Below are 17,147 nucleotides of genomic sequence, written 5' to 3'. Positions count from 1 at the left end.
ATATCTTTCCTTTTCTCCTTTGCCTTTTGCTTCTCTTCTATTCACAGCTACTTGTAAGGCCTCCTCAGATAACCATTTTGCCTTTTTACATTTCTTTTCCTTGTGGATGGTCTTGATCACTGCCTCCTGTACAATGTCACGAACCTCCATCCACAGTTCTTCAGGCACTCTGTCTACAGATCTAATCCCTTCAATCTATTTCTCACTTCCAGTGTATAATCGTACAGGATTTGATTTAGGTCATACCTGAATGGTCTAGTGGTTTTCCCTACTTTCTTCAATTTAAGTCTGACTCTGGCAATAAGGAGTTCATGGTCTGAGCCATAGTCAGCTGCCGGTTTTGTTTTTGTTGACTGTATAGAGCTTCTCCATCTTTGGCTGCAGAGAATATAATCAATCTGATTTCAGTGTTGACCATCTGGTGATGTCCATGTGTAGTCTTCTCTCATGTTGTTGGAAGAGGGTGTTTGCTATGACCAGTGCATTCTCTTGGCACAAGTCTATTAGCCTTTGGCCTGCTTCATTCTGTACTCCAAGGTCAAATTTGCCTGTTACTCCAGGTATTTCTCGACTCCCTACTTTTGCATTCCAGTCCCCTATAATGAAAAGGACATCTTCTTTGGGTGTTAGCTCTAAAAGGTCTTGTAGGGCTTCAGAGAATCGTTCAACTTCAGCTTCTTCAGCATTACTGGTCAGGGCATAGACTTGGATTACTGTGATATTGAATGGTTTGCCTTGGAAATGAACAGAGATCATTCTGTCGTTTTTGAGATTGCATCCAAGTACTGCATTTTGGACTCTTTTGTTGACTATGAGGGCTACTCCGTTTCTTCTAAGGGATTCTTGTCCACAGTAGTAGATATAATGGTCATCTGAGTTAAATTCACCCATTCCAGTCCATTTTAGTTCGCTGATTCCTAGAATGTCGACGTTCACTCTTGCCATCTCCTGTTTGAACACTTAAAATTTGCCTTGATTCATGGACCTAACATTCCAGGTTCCTTTGCAATATTGCTCTTTACAGCATCAGACTTTACTTCCATCACCAGTCACATCCACAACTGGGTGGTGTTGTTGCTTTGGCTCCATCTCTTCATTCTCTCTGGAGTTATTTCCCCACTGATCTCCAGTAGTATATTGAGCACCTGGGGAGTTCATCTTTCAGTGTCATATTTTTGGCCTTTTCATATTGTTCATGGGGTTCTCAAGGCAAAAATACTGAAGTGGTTTGCCACTCCCTTCTCCAGTGGACCACGTTTTGTCAGAACTCTCCACCATGACCTATCTGTCTTGAGTGGCCCTACACGGCATGACTCATAGTTTCAATGAATTAGACAAGACTGTGGTCCATGTGATCAGATTGGTTAGTTTTCTGTGATTGTGGTTTTCAGTCTGTCTGCCCTCTGATGGAGAAGGATAAGAGGTTATGGAAGCTTCCTGATGGGAGAGACTGACTGAGGGGGAAACTGGGTCTTGTTCTGATGGGCGGGGCCATGCTCAGTAAATCTTTAATCCAATTTTCTGTTGATGGGCGGGGCTGTGTTCCCTCCTTGCTGTTTACCTGAGGCCAAACTATCGTGGAGGTAATGAAGATAATGGTGACCTTCAAAAGGTCCCGTGCATGCACTGCTACACTCAGTGCCCCCAGCCCTGCAGCAGGCCACCACCGACCCATGCCTCCGCTGGAGACTCCTGGACACTCCCCGGCAAGTCTGGGTCAGTCTCTTGTGAGGTCACTGCTCCTTTCTCCTGGGTCCTGGTGCACACAAGGTTCTGTTTGTGCCCTCCCAGAGTCTATTTCCCAGTCCTGTGTAAGTTCTGGCAGCTCTATGGTGGGGTTAATGCCGACCTCCTCCAAAAGGGCTTATGCCATAGCCAGGTCTGCTACACCCAGAGCCCCTGCCCCAGCGGCAGGCCACTGCTGACCCTCACCTCCACAAGTGAGGCTCAAACATAGTTCTGCCTCAGTCTCTGTGGGGTCCCTGGGTCCTGGTGTGCACTTGGTTTGTTTGAGCCCTCTGAGCGTCTCTGGCAGGCATTTCCTAGTCAGCAGGGGTAGTAACAAGTGAAATGCATTTGTATGTAAAGGAACTCACTCCTTCCATTGGGGACCCTTTCTTTAAAAGTCTCCTGAGAGAAGTGAGTGAGGAACGTGAGAGAAGGAGAAGGAGGAGGTAACCTCTCCAAGGTAACAGCGGGAGGCCAGCACTCCCTTCAGGTATCAGCAGACAGATTCGGTCAAGGATGAACAAACTCACCCCAGCTGCAGCTGGTGACAAACAGCTGAAGCATCAGCGTCGTCCCAGTGGCTGCTACAAACGACGCCCCAGGCTCCATTCTCATACACTCCTACTGTGCCTTCAAAGGCGCTTTTGCCACCACGAAGCCGGACTGACCCTAAATGGAAAAGAATCCCCAGATCCTTGAATAGAACATAACCGTTTGAACACACTGAACATACTGAACGAGTCCTCGGGTAACATGCTGAGAGAGCCAGGCTTTCACTGTTCACAGCAAGTCCTTCTATCTTTAAAAGAGGATTTAGCAGGCACTTTTTTTTAAATTAACATCCTGATGTCAATGCTAAGGATACTTTCTTTCTTTATCCAGGCAAACAGAAGTCCAAAGGGAAAAAGTGGAAGACTGTGACTAATGGCAGATACTGCATCCCACATGTTTGATTACATCACATAGGAAGTTCTTATCACTTATGTATCACTTTCCATCTTCACGAGACATCACAGATTTTAAAAAAAGAAAAACAGAAACAAATACAATGCTGTTTATAAGTTACCTGTTATTGGCTGTTGTATCTTCCTTCTATCTGTTCTTCCACTAAAGAAGAATAAAATGTTTTTCCCCTTTTAGCCTCTACCAGTAGTTGTGAGAAGTCTAAAGACAATGTCTAAAATTTCAGAAAGGTGTTAAGTGTCAGAAATACTGTCTAATGTTAGTCTTAGGGAAACTGCCCCTAGGGAGACTGGTGTGGTGTAACTGAATGGCCCTTGAACTTCACTTCTCTTTACATATCATCCCCACTCAGCTGCTCCACAGTCCATAATTTGAGTCATTCTTCTCAGTCTTAAAAGAGTCAAAATTTAAATTAGAGCATCCCTGGGAAGATACTATTTTAAGTCTTATCCCTTAACTGTGGATCAAAGTGGTTACTAGGCTTACTGTGGTGATTATTTCATAACATATGCAAATTGCAATCACTATGCAGTACATCTGAAACCAACATAATAGCGTATATCAAATATATTTCAAGTTTTTTTTAAGTGTGCATCAAAGGACTACATTTCTCTTCTCACTGGCATTTATTCTTAGAGTCGGTCCTGAGGCTGCAGTTGAGACATGTGCAGAGGTAGAAGCAAACTCAGACAACTTAAAAATTTCATAAAAGTCTGTGAAAAGTCACTTAAGATGACCTTTGTTTCATAGGTAAAAGAAGTTAAGAAATTAAATTTTATTAAAAATTTCTGGCACATTTTACATATTTCAAAGTAATCTATGGCTTTATAATTATTTTTCAAAAATAATAGATTCTAAATCATCCATTCATTTCATTTGCATTAGCCTAGTCATCTATCACTATTATTTTCCACCCAATCATCCTTTAAAAATATAACTATTTAAGAAACACATATCCTATCTCTCATGATAAATACAAAGTGTCATTTAATTTAAACAAGAGGCAAGAACAAATGGAGACAAAGTTGCACTGCCAAATCCTGATTACTCAGGAGAGAAGGTGAGCGTGCATCATTCATATGGCAGATAATCTAAAACTGATTCATATATATTCTAACTTTCTTTAATTCAGACCAAGCAAGAGGAAGCCCTGTCTAGCTCAGTGAAAATGTTAGGGGGAAACACCAACTGAAACCGCTCACCCTGGCCAGGCACCACAGTAACCATCTCATGATTTATTTTATGACAGGAGGTCCTGGTAAAGAACATGAAACTAACAAGCCACCACCAACCAGAAGAATTTGGGAAAGCTCCAAAGGAGACACCAATCCCTATGTCCTACCAACTTCCCAGAATCCTCCTCGCTGGAATCCATCTTGACTGAGCAATGCCTGGACCAACAGGAAGGACCTGAGTCAGAATGACTGGCCAGAGACAACCCGGAAACTAATCTCATCACCATAGGTCCCAAGACTGTGAGCCATGGGGCAGAGCAGTTCTCCTGGGTTTCCTTACAGTACTGCTCTCCACCCAGGCGCCCCTTTACCAATAAAATCTCTTGCTTTGTCAGCACATGTGCCTCCTCAGATAATTCCTTTCTCACTGTCAGACAAGAGCCTACTCTTGGGCCTTAGAAGAGGTCCCCCTTTCTACAACAAAAAGTGTGAGCTGTAGAATATTTTTAAAGAAATATGTCCAAAGAGTTTAACTGAACTTTAATGATTTCTTATAATCACAAAATGTCTTCTATAGAGACCCACATAATACTAATATCATGCACAGTAAAAATGTCTTTTGATTTTTTTCAAATCAAAGAATTCATTTGTTCACCTCAAACACATGTTATTTGAAATGATGTTTAATCCGAAAGTGAAAGTCACTCAGTCGTGTCCAACTCTTTGTGGCCCCATGACTATACAGTCCATGGAATTATCCAGGCCAGAATACTGGAGTGGGTAGCCGTCTCCTTCTCCAGGGGGATCATCTCAACCCAGGGAGCGAACTCAGGTCTCCCACATTGCAGGCGGATTCTTTACCAGCTGAGCCACCAGAGAAACCGTTTAATCTATTATCTGTTTATTAATTCACCACCACCACAAATACCACCGCCATCAAATTCTTCATGTCAAAGGGTTGGACAGAAGTTCTAGTAATGAAAACAAACTGGAACTCTACTCATGCATGTTAAATAATCACAATAAAATGTAAAATATTGCCCAAATCACTAAAAAGCTTTCAAAGAAGAAATGATGCAGGCATATTATCTAAATGATTAAGGCACCTATCTACAAATGAGGAGGAGAAAACTCTGCATAATGTGTAATTGTTACCATAACATCATTATAACAAAAATGATAGCACTGGGAATAATTTCCAGGTCAATTATCAGTTCTACCATCATTTCTCACATGCACCAAACATGCTGTGAAAACCTGGATTTGTTTATCTGTATTTGTTATATGGCAAGAAATGTGGAGTGCTCATCCAATTTTCCTTTAACAAATGGATACAAATATTTGCAATTCTGGAAAGGCAGTTTGCATGTCAATGACTAGCGAATTCTCTGGAAGAATCCATTCTCAACACCAACATCCCCCAAACACACACCTGCCTAGCAGTGCCCCTCCACATAGTTTATCCTTTCCTTACGCCATAAAAATTTCCAAAATATCTGAGTAATCATCTACCTTGAACTCAGTGAGTATTTCTTACTGGTATGTAATTCTATGAGGTTTACACTTCTAATAATTTTTTGAAAGAACTTTAAAAAAAAAATATCAGCACGATAATATGCCTAAGATAAGAAAAGCATGAACACACAATTCATACTACATACATTTGAGACAGGAGGTAGTTTTTGTTTGGTTTTGGTTTTACTTCGTTCTTGCTTCACTTAGCTCTCTTAGAATGCTTAAGACGGTAGAACTGTAATTGGTTTCCCTTAATTTATGGATGAGGAAGCTACGGAGCCAACCAACTGAGCAGTTGCAGAGCCATGACAAACTGCCTCCCAGATTCCCTCCCTTGCTACCAGTCCCTTGCCTCCAAACCTGAGCAAAGACTTGGGATGCAATAAGCACTTTTCAATAGTTCAGGTACCACTTTATGCATTCTGCCATGTTGGCATTCACCAGGATGGTGAAATACTACAACAAATCTACCAAACATTACATGGGGATACACTAGCCAGGCAGATCCATAAGACAGTCTTAAGAGTTTCTCTATACTACAGAACACAAGAGAAGTGGCTTTCTGGTGATCTATATTTGAGGCTAATCCTCCAGTGGAGGCTGATTTGTCCCATGGGCTGTACAAATTTCTAGGACTGTACAAATTTCTAGGACTATACATTTGCACAAATTTATAGATACGCAATTACAAGAGGAAATAAAAAAAAAAAAACCAGAGAGAGAGAGGATAAAACAATAAAGCAATCCACAAAGGCCAGAGCCTGGTAAACTCATTTTTATTACTATCTTACTAACAATAAAATTCTTCAGACAAATTCTAGACCAGATTCTTTGGTAAATATTGCTCCGTTGTCACAGCCTCTTATTACCAAAAATTGATCTGTCTTCCTTGGTTCATACTTTCCTACTTCTGCCCAGCACTTTGCGATGTTCCTCGTAGTCTCAGCTCATGTCTCTCAGCAACACCTCAGTGAATCCAGGGTTGCATGGTCTTAAAGTCTCTCATGTGCCAATTTGATGGAAAAATATTCTATTCTAAATATTCCTATTTTTTAAAAAGTGTTAATAACAATAATCTAAAATTTGAAGTCTCAGACAGAGGTTTTAGATCAACTATAGTAGTCATTACTAATTTACAGACTAAACCAGTAATAGAAAAAAGTCTGGAACTATAAAGCTATGCATGATGGCATGTCATGGAGAGGAGCCCCTAGAGTTCATGAAAAGAATTATTGCAAAAAAACAAAGAAAACTGTCAGTCGTACCAGCCTGTTGGTATAAACAACTACTTAAAGGCAAAATGTGCCAATACACAACAATGGTCAGAATTCTACTACCTTAATTCTCTGCCAAAAATGTTGAACTTGGGGTAGGATGGAGTGGGAGGTGGGAAGGAGGTTCAAAAAGAAGGGGACATACATATACCTCTGGCTGATTCATGTTGACATATGGCAGAAACCAACACAATATTGTAAAGCAATTATCCTCCAATTAAAAATGAGTACATTTTTAAAAGATGTTGAAATCACTGTCATTTTAGTTTACTACTATTTTTTATTATGTAAACACATCTCCAGTTTTTATAAAGGAAAAGGAACATAAAAGATTTTTGTTACAGTAATTTGCTTTATGGATAACTTAGCTACAAAAAAAAAAAAAAATAGGGATTCCTAAAACAAAGAGACATTCCAGAGGGGTTCTCTTCTGCCATGTTATCAGTCTCACTCAATACAAGGTAATCTAGAGAAAGAGAGTTAACTAGATTAAAATTCTCTTCACAAGTTTCATCGGTTCTCAAGGCTATTGCAGTGGGCTGAATTCTTTTTTTTTTTTTTTTAATAAATTTATTTATTTTAGTTGGGGGCCAATTACTTTACAATATTGTAATAGTCCTTGCCATACATTGACATGAATCAGCCATGGGTTCACATGTGTTCCCCCTCCTGGACCCCCCACCCACCTCCCTCCCCATCCCATCCCTCCGGGTCATCCCATTGCCCCGGCCCCGAGCCCTTGTCTCATGCATCGAACATGGAATGGTGTTCTGTTTCACATATGATAATATACATGTTTCAGTGCTATTCTCCCAGAACGTCCCACCCTCACCTTCTCCCTCAGAGTCCATAAAATTGTTCTATGCATCTGTGTCTCTTATTCTGTCTCGCATACAGGGTTATCGTTGAAAGATGGTGATGGGCTGAATTCTTTTCCCCCCAAAATATGCTTAAGCATTGACCTCCGGTGCCTATGAATGTGTGAATTTATTTGGAAATAGGGTCTTTGCAGAGGATCAAGATAAATGAGATCATTAGGGTGGGCTCCAATCCAGTATGACTATGATCTCATAAAAAGGAGAGATTTGGACAGACACCCATAGGGAGAATGCCATCCGGAGGTTGCAGTTACATTTCCACAAGCCAAGGAACTATCAGAAGCTAGGAGAGAGCCCTGGACCAGATCCTTTCCTACTGTCTTGAGAGGAAGTATGGCTCTGCTGACACTGATCTTGGACTTCCAGTCCCCAGAACTGTGAAATAGCAAGTTTCTTTATTTAAGCCACTCAGTCTGTGTACTCATTACAGCAGCTCTAGCAAACTAATAGACCCATTCTGGTATTATCTCTCCATGGACAGCTGGCAAAACCATCCATACTTCAAGAAGACCTAAAAGAAATATCAGGAAAGGAACCAAACATGTCAGTTATCTTTGTTCTCTAAATCCAGCTCATTTCAAAATTAGTGAAATGAAAAGGTATGCCTATTTAGTTAACTCCTTAAAATATACTTATACAATAGCACTCACTCATGTGACAGAAAAAACAGCAAAAACAAAGATCCATCCCAGTATTCTGAACAGAATTAAAAATAAATATTTCTGAAATCTTGTAAAAATCACAGTTTGATAAATGAGCAATAGAAAATTAATGTTATCGCCCAAATCCTTTCTCATCCATTACTGAACTTCACAGAGGCGCAAAATACTTAATTTTAGTCAGCTCTATTGTTCTGGTGGAACCAGAAATTCATGCTGGTGACATCAAGCTATTATTCAGATCTTTGACAAAAAGTATACTTAAAGCTGAAAGTGATGTAGAAATTTCAGTTTATGAACTATTAAAAAAACAGAACAAAAGTCCATTACATATTGGACAATTTAGTACACATATTTGACAATGAATTAAATATAATCTTATGCCTTCTACTAAAGGCAAAATTGGAAAAATATATTAAGTGATCATTTTCTGTCTTAATTATAAAACATACACCAAATAATCACATTGCCTAAAAACAACTGAATAGAGAATTAGTTAGTTGAATTTTTCAAGTACAGTTGGGGAGGCTACATTAATTTTTATGTTTTGTTTTTTTTCCTACAGCTTATTTGATAGTATTCAGGTATTCTATTTTGCCGGGAGAATATCAATAACCTCAGATATACGGATGACACCACCCTTATGGCAGAAAGGGAAGAAGAACTAAAGAGCCTCTTGATGAAAGTGAAAGAGGAGAGTGAAAAAGTTGGCTTAAAGCTCAATGTTCAGAAAACTAAGATCATGGCATCTGGTTCCATCACTTCATGGCAAATAGATTGGGGAAACAGTGGAAACAGTGTCAGACTTTATTTTTTTGGGCTCCAAAATCACTGCTGATGGTGATTGCAGCCATGAAATTAAAAGACGCTTACTCCTTGGAAGGAAGGTTATGGCCAACCTTGATAGCATATTTAAAAGCAGAGACATTACTTTGCCAACAAAGGTCCGTCTAGTCAAGGCTATGGTTTTTCCAGTGGTCATGTATGGATGTGAGAGTTGGATGGTGAAGAAAGCTGAGCGCCAAAGAACTGATGCTTTTGAACTGTGGTGTTGGAGAAGACTCTTGAGAGTCCCTTGGACTGCAAGGAGATCTAATCACTCCATCCTAAAGGAGATCAATCCTGGGTGTTCATTGGAAGGACTGATGTTGAAGCTGAAACTCCAATACTTTGGCCACCTCATGCGAAGAGTTGACTCACTGGAAAAGACCCTAATGCTGGGAAGGATTGGGGGCGGGAGGAGAAGGGGACAACAGAGGATGAGATGGTTGGATGGCATCACTGACTCGATGGACATGGGTTTGGGTAAACTCCAGGAGTTGGTGATGGACAGAGAGGCCTGGCGTGCTGCGATTCATGGGGTCGCAAAGAGTCGGACACGACTGAGCGACTGAACTGAACTGAATTCTATTTTGTCAATGATTACACTTACCCATAACTGAAATCACTTTAGCATTGTGAAATAATAGATTTTACTCAAATCATGCCATGTCAAAATGAAATCATCTTTTAACATAGGAAGCATCCCCTTAAATATCCAACTGAACTATACTCACCCCCATTAGTCCTCATCTATAATTCATATTAATTGTTCATTTATTATTTATGTAGATACCTTTCATACTGAGAAAAATATGAACTTGTCAGGTTCAAAATGAAAGCATATCTTTTGAATAAGCAATTCTACCCATTTACATTGGGCTTACATAAATCTATAAGCCCATCCGGGAGATGGTGAGGGACAGGGAAGCCTGGAGTGCTGCAGTCCAGGGGGTCGCAAAGAGCCGGATACGACTGAGTGACTGAACACCACCACCACCAATTATTCATGCATTTAAAACATTATACAATATAATGCAAAAGAATAAGACAATATATGCATTTAAATAACTTTAGCAGAAAATTTTACAAATTGTGTTTATACTGTTCAGTAGCTAAGTCCACACATAAACACATAGTGTGGGTATTAACATTTTATTGTACAACTCTAAGTGATGAAATTAAACTACACTTAATAGTAAGTTTATCTGTCTCCCAGCGTACATATCACAGGAAAGGTAATAAAAAATGCCTAGTATTATTTTGACATTTCAACCAGAGAGTGGGCATCCTTAACCAGAGGACTTAGGTGATTTCTTATTCATCTTTGTAAGTTCTGTTCCTGGGCTTCTCTGGTGGCTAAGCAGTGAAGAATTCGCCTGCCAATGCAGGAGGCACGGGTTCGATCCCTGGGTCGGGATGAGCCCCTGGAGAAGGAAATGGCAACCTACTTCAGTATTCTTGCCTGGAAAATTCCATGGACAGAGGAGCCTAGCGGGCTACAGTCCATGGGGCTGCAAGAGTCAGACACAACTTGTCAAAAAACAACACCTACACCTTACAACAACAACAAACAAAAAAGAAGCAACTAATCTTAGGAAACATCTTGCTAAGAAATGCACAAAATAAACAGGAAAAGTGCAGATGCTCCCAGACACAGCTCAAAGACTGGCGGCAGCCGGATGCTGATATACTGAGTGCAGTTCCTGGAGAAGGCGCTTGGGGGCAGCACTCTCGCTGCTGAGGGGGGTGTGCGCCGCCGCTATAATGTTCAGTTGCTAAGTCGTGTTCAGCTCTGCTACAACAGGGACTGCAGCAGGCCAGGCTCCTCTGTCCTCCGCTATCGCCCTGAGTTTATAACGGCTCCCAGCAAAACAAACACTGAGAGCACTTGTAAATTTTCACCATTTTTCATAAAAGTGAAAATTGGATTTCCTTTGGTTAGCGAAAACAAGTACTGATGTAGGTCTTTCTTAAAAGTGAAGCGGCATAAAGCAAACTTTCAAAAAGTGGGGGATACCTGTATAAGGATTGTATGGTCAGGCCATCCCAGATGGCCGTCCCCTTGCTCTCAGTACATCCCTCTGTTCCATCAGTCCCTGCGTTACACCCTACTCAGGTGACTGACCTTCCCTCTTAATCATAGAGCCTAATCAGTCAACTCCTACATACCTGCCCCAACTCCAGCTAGGGACTGTGTGAATTCTTAGAACAGAGCATCTCCACTATGACAGCTTATCAAAGGGGTGGTGAGAGGTGTGCTCCTCTGCTGGTTTCCCTGGTAACCAGTGAGCCAACCTGACAAGTCAATTTCCTCTATAACTGGTAACCTCCCTCTCCACCTCCCAGCCCCAGCTCTCACCTCTATTCCTCCTACCTCACACCCCCTACACACACACACACACACACACACACACACACACACACACACACACACACAGCAAAGACTACTGCCATGTCCTGCTCACTGCCTGCCACACCTGGTGAGATGCTGCTTCAGGAGCTGGCTGCAGACATGTAAGGCCCCCGCATCCATTAAACCATGGACGTAGGAGGCTGGGCAGGCACCAGGGCTTGCAAGTTTGTGGTGTGCAGCCCAAGAGGACAAACCTCAGTCACATTTTTTGACAGACTCTGTTGGTTCTCTTGAATAACTACCTGCTTCTCCCTGCCAGGCGAGGCCCCACGTGTTCAGAGGTCAATCCTGACTAATACAGGCAAAGCATGGTAACTGCATTTTCCTTCCCAGAGAGTGCCAGGAAGGTCTGAGCAATGAAACACAGGAGGGAATCTGTGCAGAAGTTCTGGGAAGGTCTCCTTGCTCTTTCAATGGGACATACATAAAGAGGATACCCTATCTTGCTTCTTCAAGTTATTCTATCTCAATATGAAATCTGGAATAACCATCAGTCTAAGGATAAAACCACACTTTGAAAATAATAGAATCAAGAGAGTAGCAGAGAGATAGAGATGTACTATGTTGGAGCCCGACTTCTTGTAATATGAACAACAAACCTCCTTATTTATTCAGTCATTTTGAATTAGGTTTTCTATTCTTTGCCATCAAAATTGCGTGAACTGATCCAAGCCACATTCATATCCAAGTTCATAATCATCACCTGTTTTCCTTCCCAAACTTCACAGCCATCTTTATTTTCAGTTAGTAAAAACATATATACATTTTGTTCCAATCTTTTCCCTTCAACCTTATCATGAGCATTTTTCCATCTTCTATAGACAATCTTCACAATTATCACTTAGGAGCTGTACCACACACTGACTCTTTGAGACCCTATGGACTGTAGCCTGCCATGTTCCTCTATCCATGGGATTCTCCAGGCAAGAATACTGGAGTGGGTTGCCATGCCCTCCTCAGAGGATCTTCCCGACCCAGGGATTGAACCCACGTCTCTTATGTCTCCTGCACTGGCAGGTGGGTTCTTTACCATTAGTGCCACCTGGGAAGCCCTTAGGACCTGCACAGTATACATCAAATAAAGGGATCTCTGAATAATACATTATTGCTGCGCACTTAGGTTTGCCTTCACAGTTAAAAAACCAATTACTTTTACAAAGGTTACCTTCACACACACACACACACACACACTGCATAAATATAAATATATGAGTATATATGCTTCATAAATATATCCATATTTATATATGAATAAATATATATATTTAATAAATATATATGCAGTAAGAGAGTGTGTGTATGTGTGTCTGTGTACAGTGTGTGTCCAGGATAATCACTCATAAAAGGCAATAGTAACTGAACATCTAATTTTCTTCTTAAAATTTTTTTCACATTACTGAAGAGTCTGATAATGCCTCCAAATCAAAAGTATTTTATATCTGCCTTAGCCTGAAAAGGAGATTGAGCTCAATATCTAAAATCCAGCCAGGAAATGTATCAAATCTGTTGTTGCTAATAAATGATTTTAGCATCTGCTACATAGAATCAAGATGCAGCATTAAAAAAATTTAAAAAGGGACAGCTTTCAGCCAACTTTTTAATTAACCTTCACTTCAAACACCAGATGGACTTCAAAGAATACAGCCTGTAAACAGCAGCATTTATCCCACAAGACCACTATCTCTATTTGAATCAGATTTGGGTGAACAGATTAGCAGGACATGACAAAAAGTCAGATCTATGAATCATTCTTTCTGGTAAAATCTCAGTTATTAGAGCACTATTGATTCTTCTATCTATTTTACCTATCAGTCACTTAAGGTTGAGTTCCACTCAGCTGCTTGTAACAAAGAGGAGTTCCCAGCACAGTGCAAGCAAGTTGCGCCACCTGAGGGGCCAACCTGAGACTAGAGAAGGGATTTCCCTTTCCAGTCAGGAAGTCATAAATTACTGGGGCTCCCCAGGTAGCACAGTGGTAAAGACTCTGACTTTCAAGCACTGCAGAAGGAAATGGCAACCCACTCCAGTGTTCTTGCCCGGAGAGTCCCAGGGATGGGGGAGCCTGGTGGGCTGCCGTCTATGGGATCGCACAGAGTCGGACACAATTGAAGCGACTCAGCAGCAGCAGCGGCCAATGCAGAAGACACAAGAGATGGGGGTTCGATCTAGACGATTCCTTGGAGGCGGAAATGGCAACCCGCTCCAAGTATTCGGGCCTGAAAAATTCCATGGACAGAGGAGCCTGGTGGGCTACAGTCCACGGGGTCACCGAGAGACAGATCCAACTGAGCGACTGAGCACATTCCTGGAGGTCATCAGTCACCTGTTAATTCTTCCTGTAGAAATGTCAAAACTAACCTGGCTCACATTCAGTTAATAAATCATATTCTGGTGAGCTAAGTTGGTATTACCCCACACTGGTCAAATAACAAGTGTGGTACCATTTTCTAAAACCACACAAAAAGTTACCATAGGCCTGCCGTATGTGCATGCATGCTAAGTTGTTTCTCCTTGCGATCCTACTGCCTGTAGCCCGCCAGGCTCCGCTGTCCATGGGATTCTCCAGGCAAGGATACTGGAGTGGGTTGCCATGCCCTCCTCTCCAAGGGCATCCTGACCCAGGGATCCAACCCAGGGATTGAACCTGCATCTCTTATGTCTCCTGCATTGGCAGGAGGGTTCTTTACCACTAGTGTCACCTAAATCTAGTAGGATTAAGTCACAGAATGGCAGATTCAGCTGACGTGACCACCCACCGCTACACAGCTTAGGTGGGTTCTGATGCCCTCCCCTGGTTTTCCCTGACTGTGGCAATGAGTTTTCAGTTTCCAAATGACCTTGACTGCTCATTAGAAATGCACATTCCTCAGCCAGATTCCGGAGATTACTTAAACAGGGTCTCAAGGCTAGAGCCCAGGTATCTGTATTTTAATAAGCCCCCCCAACCACCACCCCCGTGCCATGATTCTAATGCTTATTGTAAGAACTAACTCTCCAGGCTGATTCAGGGTATTCCAATCCCCCAACGATTCTTTTATCACTGATTTGCAAGTTTCACACACCCAGGGCCCAGGCATAATCTTCCTTGTTCTGAGACATTTGAGCCATTGGAGTGTCCACGCCCTGCCCCACTCACCTGAGATCCCCCTGCCACCCCTTCAACTAGGTTTCAATCAACTTTCCACCTTGGAGACACCAGCTTCCTCATTTGTCTCCACGCAGCCAGGTACATGAAAATCTAGCCTCCAGTATATTTTTCAAAGGAGGGATTCCGTTACAATTAATCTTCTTTCCTTTTGTTCAAGCTATTTTTTGTTTAAAAAAGAAAGAGAATGAAAACCCTGGATATTTTCAAGCCATAAGAGACTGGAAATCACATGCATTGGGCCAAACATAGCTTCCTTTCTCTTTCCTTTTAAACTAGTCTTTAAGCTACAAAAATAGAATCATTAGGCTTTTCTACAGGCTTCCCAGGTGGCTCAGTGGTAAAGAATCCACCAGCAATGCAGGGGACACAGGAAATTCGAGTTCGTTCCCTGGGTGGGGAAGATCCCCTGGAGGAGGAAATGGCAACCACCTCCAGTCAGTATTCTTGCCTGGAGAATCCCACTGACTGAGGAGCCTGGCAGGCTACAGTCCATGAGGTCAAAAAGAGTTGGACACAATTGAGCAATTGAGCACACAGACTTTCTACATGTTTATATAATTAAAGAGGAAAATGAGCTATGGAGTGAAATGTGCACTATCTTATAATGTTCCTATAAGAATTAAATGAGACACTGGAGAAGGAAATGGCAACCCACTCCAGTATTCTTGCCTGGAGAATCCCAAGGACGGCAGAGCCTGGTGGGCTGCAGTCTATGGGGTCGCACAGAGTCGGACATGACTGAAGAGACTTAGCAGCAGCAGCAGCAGCAGAGGATGATGGAATCACTAAATGGGAGCATCTCCCATTGATATCTCCAGTTCTAGGTTACTTCTAGAGTCAAATGTAAACCTAGGGCCTCAAGGAAGACCACACTTCCTCTTGGTAGGAACCAACAGAATCAATTCCATGAAGACTTCGCATTTTTAAATTAAATATTCTGTGAGGAAAATAAACATGGTATAGACACAAAGTGGGTTTTCTCACTGTGCCAGATGGGGAGACCACCTAGAACATGTAAGACAATCCTTATCAGTTCCTGGGTTACAGTAAAACTGATATTTCAGAAAAAAAAAAAAAAAAAAAGAATTAAATGAGAAAACTAATATATAAAATGCTTAGCTCAGCATCCAACACAGAATGAATCCTCAATAAATCCTACCTGTTAACTATCAGGCTGGGCTGTTCTGGTATGTGCTCAGTGCTAGGAAAGTCCTTTGAATACATCTATCCCCAAACTGCCTTCTTCCAGATAAGGAAATCAAAGCTTGGGGGTTAAGAGTCCTACTCAACACTGTATAGCTACTGGCTGAGCCAAAGTGGACACCAGTGCTCTCCAGAGCACAATTCCATATTCTTTTCACCACACCATGATAGCTTTGTTTACACTCCTAACCGAATGTAGAACCAGGACAGCCATAGTTTCAGAACATGTCAGTCATTTTAAGGCATGACTATGCCCCGTCAGAAAGTGAGGAGTGAATGACAGACTGAGCCTGGAAAGTAATTAAATCATTACAGAGCCAGCAGACTGTTTTCCTGGTTCTTTTTTTTTTTTTTGGGTGGGGGGGGAGTGTATTTATCTCCAATCTTGGGGGGTTTCTTTTGCTTCTCTTGTGTTCAGTCAGGCACTTTATTTCAGGAAGTACACACTATTATGCAGTGCTTAGAGTTTTGTCTAGTGAGAATTAGCTATCAGCATAAAGGTATCTATCCCAAAGAGTCTGTACTGATGTTAGGTTTAATTTTCTTTTCAACACAAGAGGGTGGGGAGAATGAACCGCCAAGCTATTCTCCTCATTCCGAATGTAAAATTTAAAAAATTATGTGTTAAACAGAGAACAATAGATCACTACAGTGTTTTAACTTTGAATTCTACTTATTTATATATATATGTATACACAATAGGAAATATGAAATATAATAATAGAAAAATGAAAAAAGTGTCAGTGTTTGCTAACCATGAGCTTTTACTACAAATAAAGAGTGAAACAGCACTAGGGCTGTCTGCCTGATATCACCTCAAATTTTTTATAGCCACATTGGCATTCTGTCTGTGTAACAAGTGTAGCGATGACTTCATTCTCTAGGATGAAGGATAATGGATCTTAACCTTCCTATCACTTCCCTTTAACTCAAAGCACTAATGCAACTGAAGGTACATATAAATAAAATTTTATGAAGGGAAAGAATGGCCCTGTGAAAGTTTAACCTCCAAATCACCAAAAGGTACAAAGTACAATATATCTCAGAATCACAATTAACAAAGCCCCTGCCACAAAGCTTGGATGGAGAGCTGCCAAAAATTTTTTTTAAGGAAAATCTAAACTTTGAAGAACTTTAGGGTTTTTTTCCACAACTATTAAAGAAAAAAAAAAAAGCCCTAATGGTAAACAAAACGCCACCAACTCAAAACAAAGCACTGTTCAAAGGCAGATGATTCACTTACATTAAATCTACTAATGTGATCTTTCACATTAATTAATGTGAAACATCTTACCAACTTTATCTCTTTACCAACTAATTCCGGTTTTCCACAAATAACATATACAGTTGAATACTGGCATTCTTGAAA

At 41.2% G+C, this 17,147-nt stretch overlaps 2 protein-coding genes and 1 long non-coding RNA gene across 6 annotated transcripts in view; 2 read left to right on the top strand and 1 right to left on the bottom strand.

Moving 5' to 3' along the window:
• Window positions 1-4,263, top strand: part of LOC145505463 (uncharacterized) — an 82,458-nt gene extending 78,195 nt beyond the window's left edge. For all 4 annotated transcript variants that reach the window (XM_081487648.1, XM_081487659.1, XM_081487730.1 and 1 more), the window contains one exon: window positions 3,941-4,263. In XM_081487648.1, coding sequence (XP_081343774.1) covers window positions 3,941-4,075 — 135 coding nt within the window. In that variant the 3' untranslated portion in view covers window positions 4,076-4,263. The remainder of the gene's footprint in view (window positions 1-3,940) is intronic.
• Window positions 1-17,147, bottom strand: part of LOC145504796 (neurotrypsin-like) — a 73,676-nt gene that overhangs the window by 55,287 nt on the left and 1,242 nt on the right. The window contains 1 exon segment of the mRNA XM_081486093.1: window positions 2,259-2,397. Coding sequence (XP_081342219.1) covers window positions 2,259-2,397 — 139 coding nt within the window.
• Window positions 7,773-9,674, top strand: LOC145505759 (uncharacterized). The gene is made up of 2 exons (XR_014053278.1): window positions 7,773-8,132; window positions 8,758-9,674. It is a non-coding gene; the product is annotated as an uncharacterized LOC145505759 (long non-coding RNA).

This window comes from Giraffa tippelskirchi, chromosome 1 (genome assembly GCF_054371585.1).
Source record: "Giraffa tippelskirchi isolate mGirTip1 chromosome 1, T2T-mGirTip1v1.2.pri, whole genome shotgun sequence".
Classification (NCBI taxonomy): Eukaryota; Metazoa; Chordata; class Mammalia; order Artiodactyla; family Giraffidae; genus Giraffa; species Giraffa tippelskirchi.
Note: the sequence above shows the minus strand (reverse complement) of the source record. Positions and strands in the feature narration are given on the sequence as shown.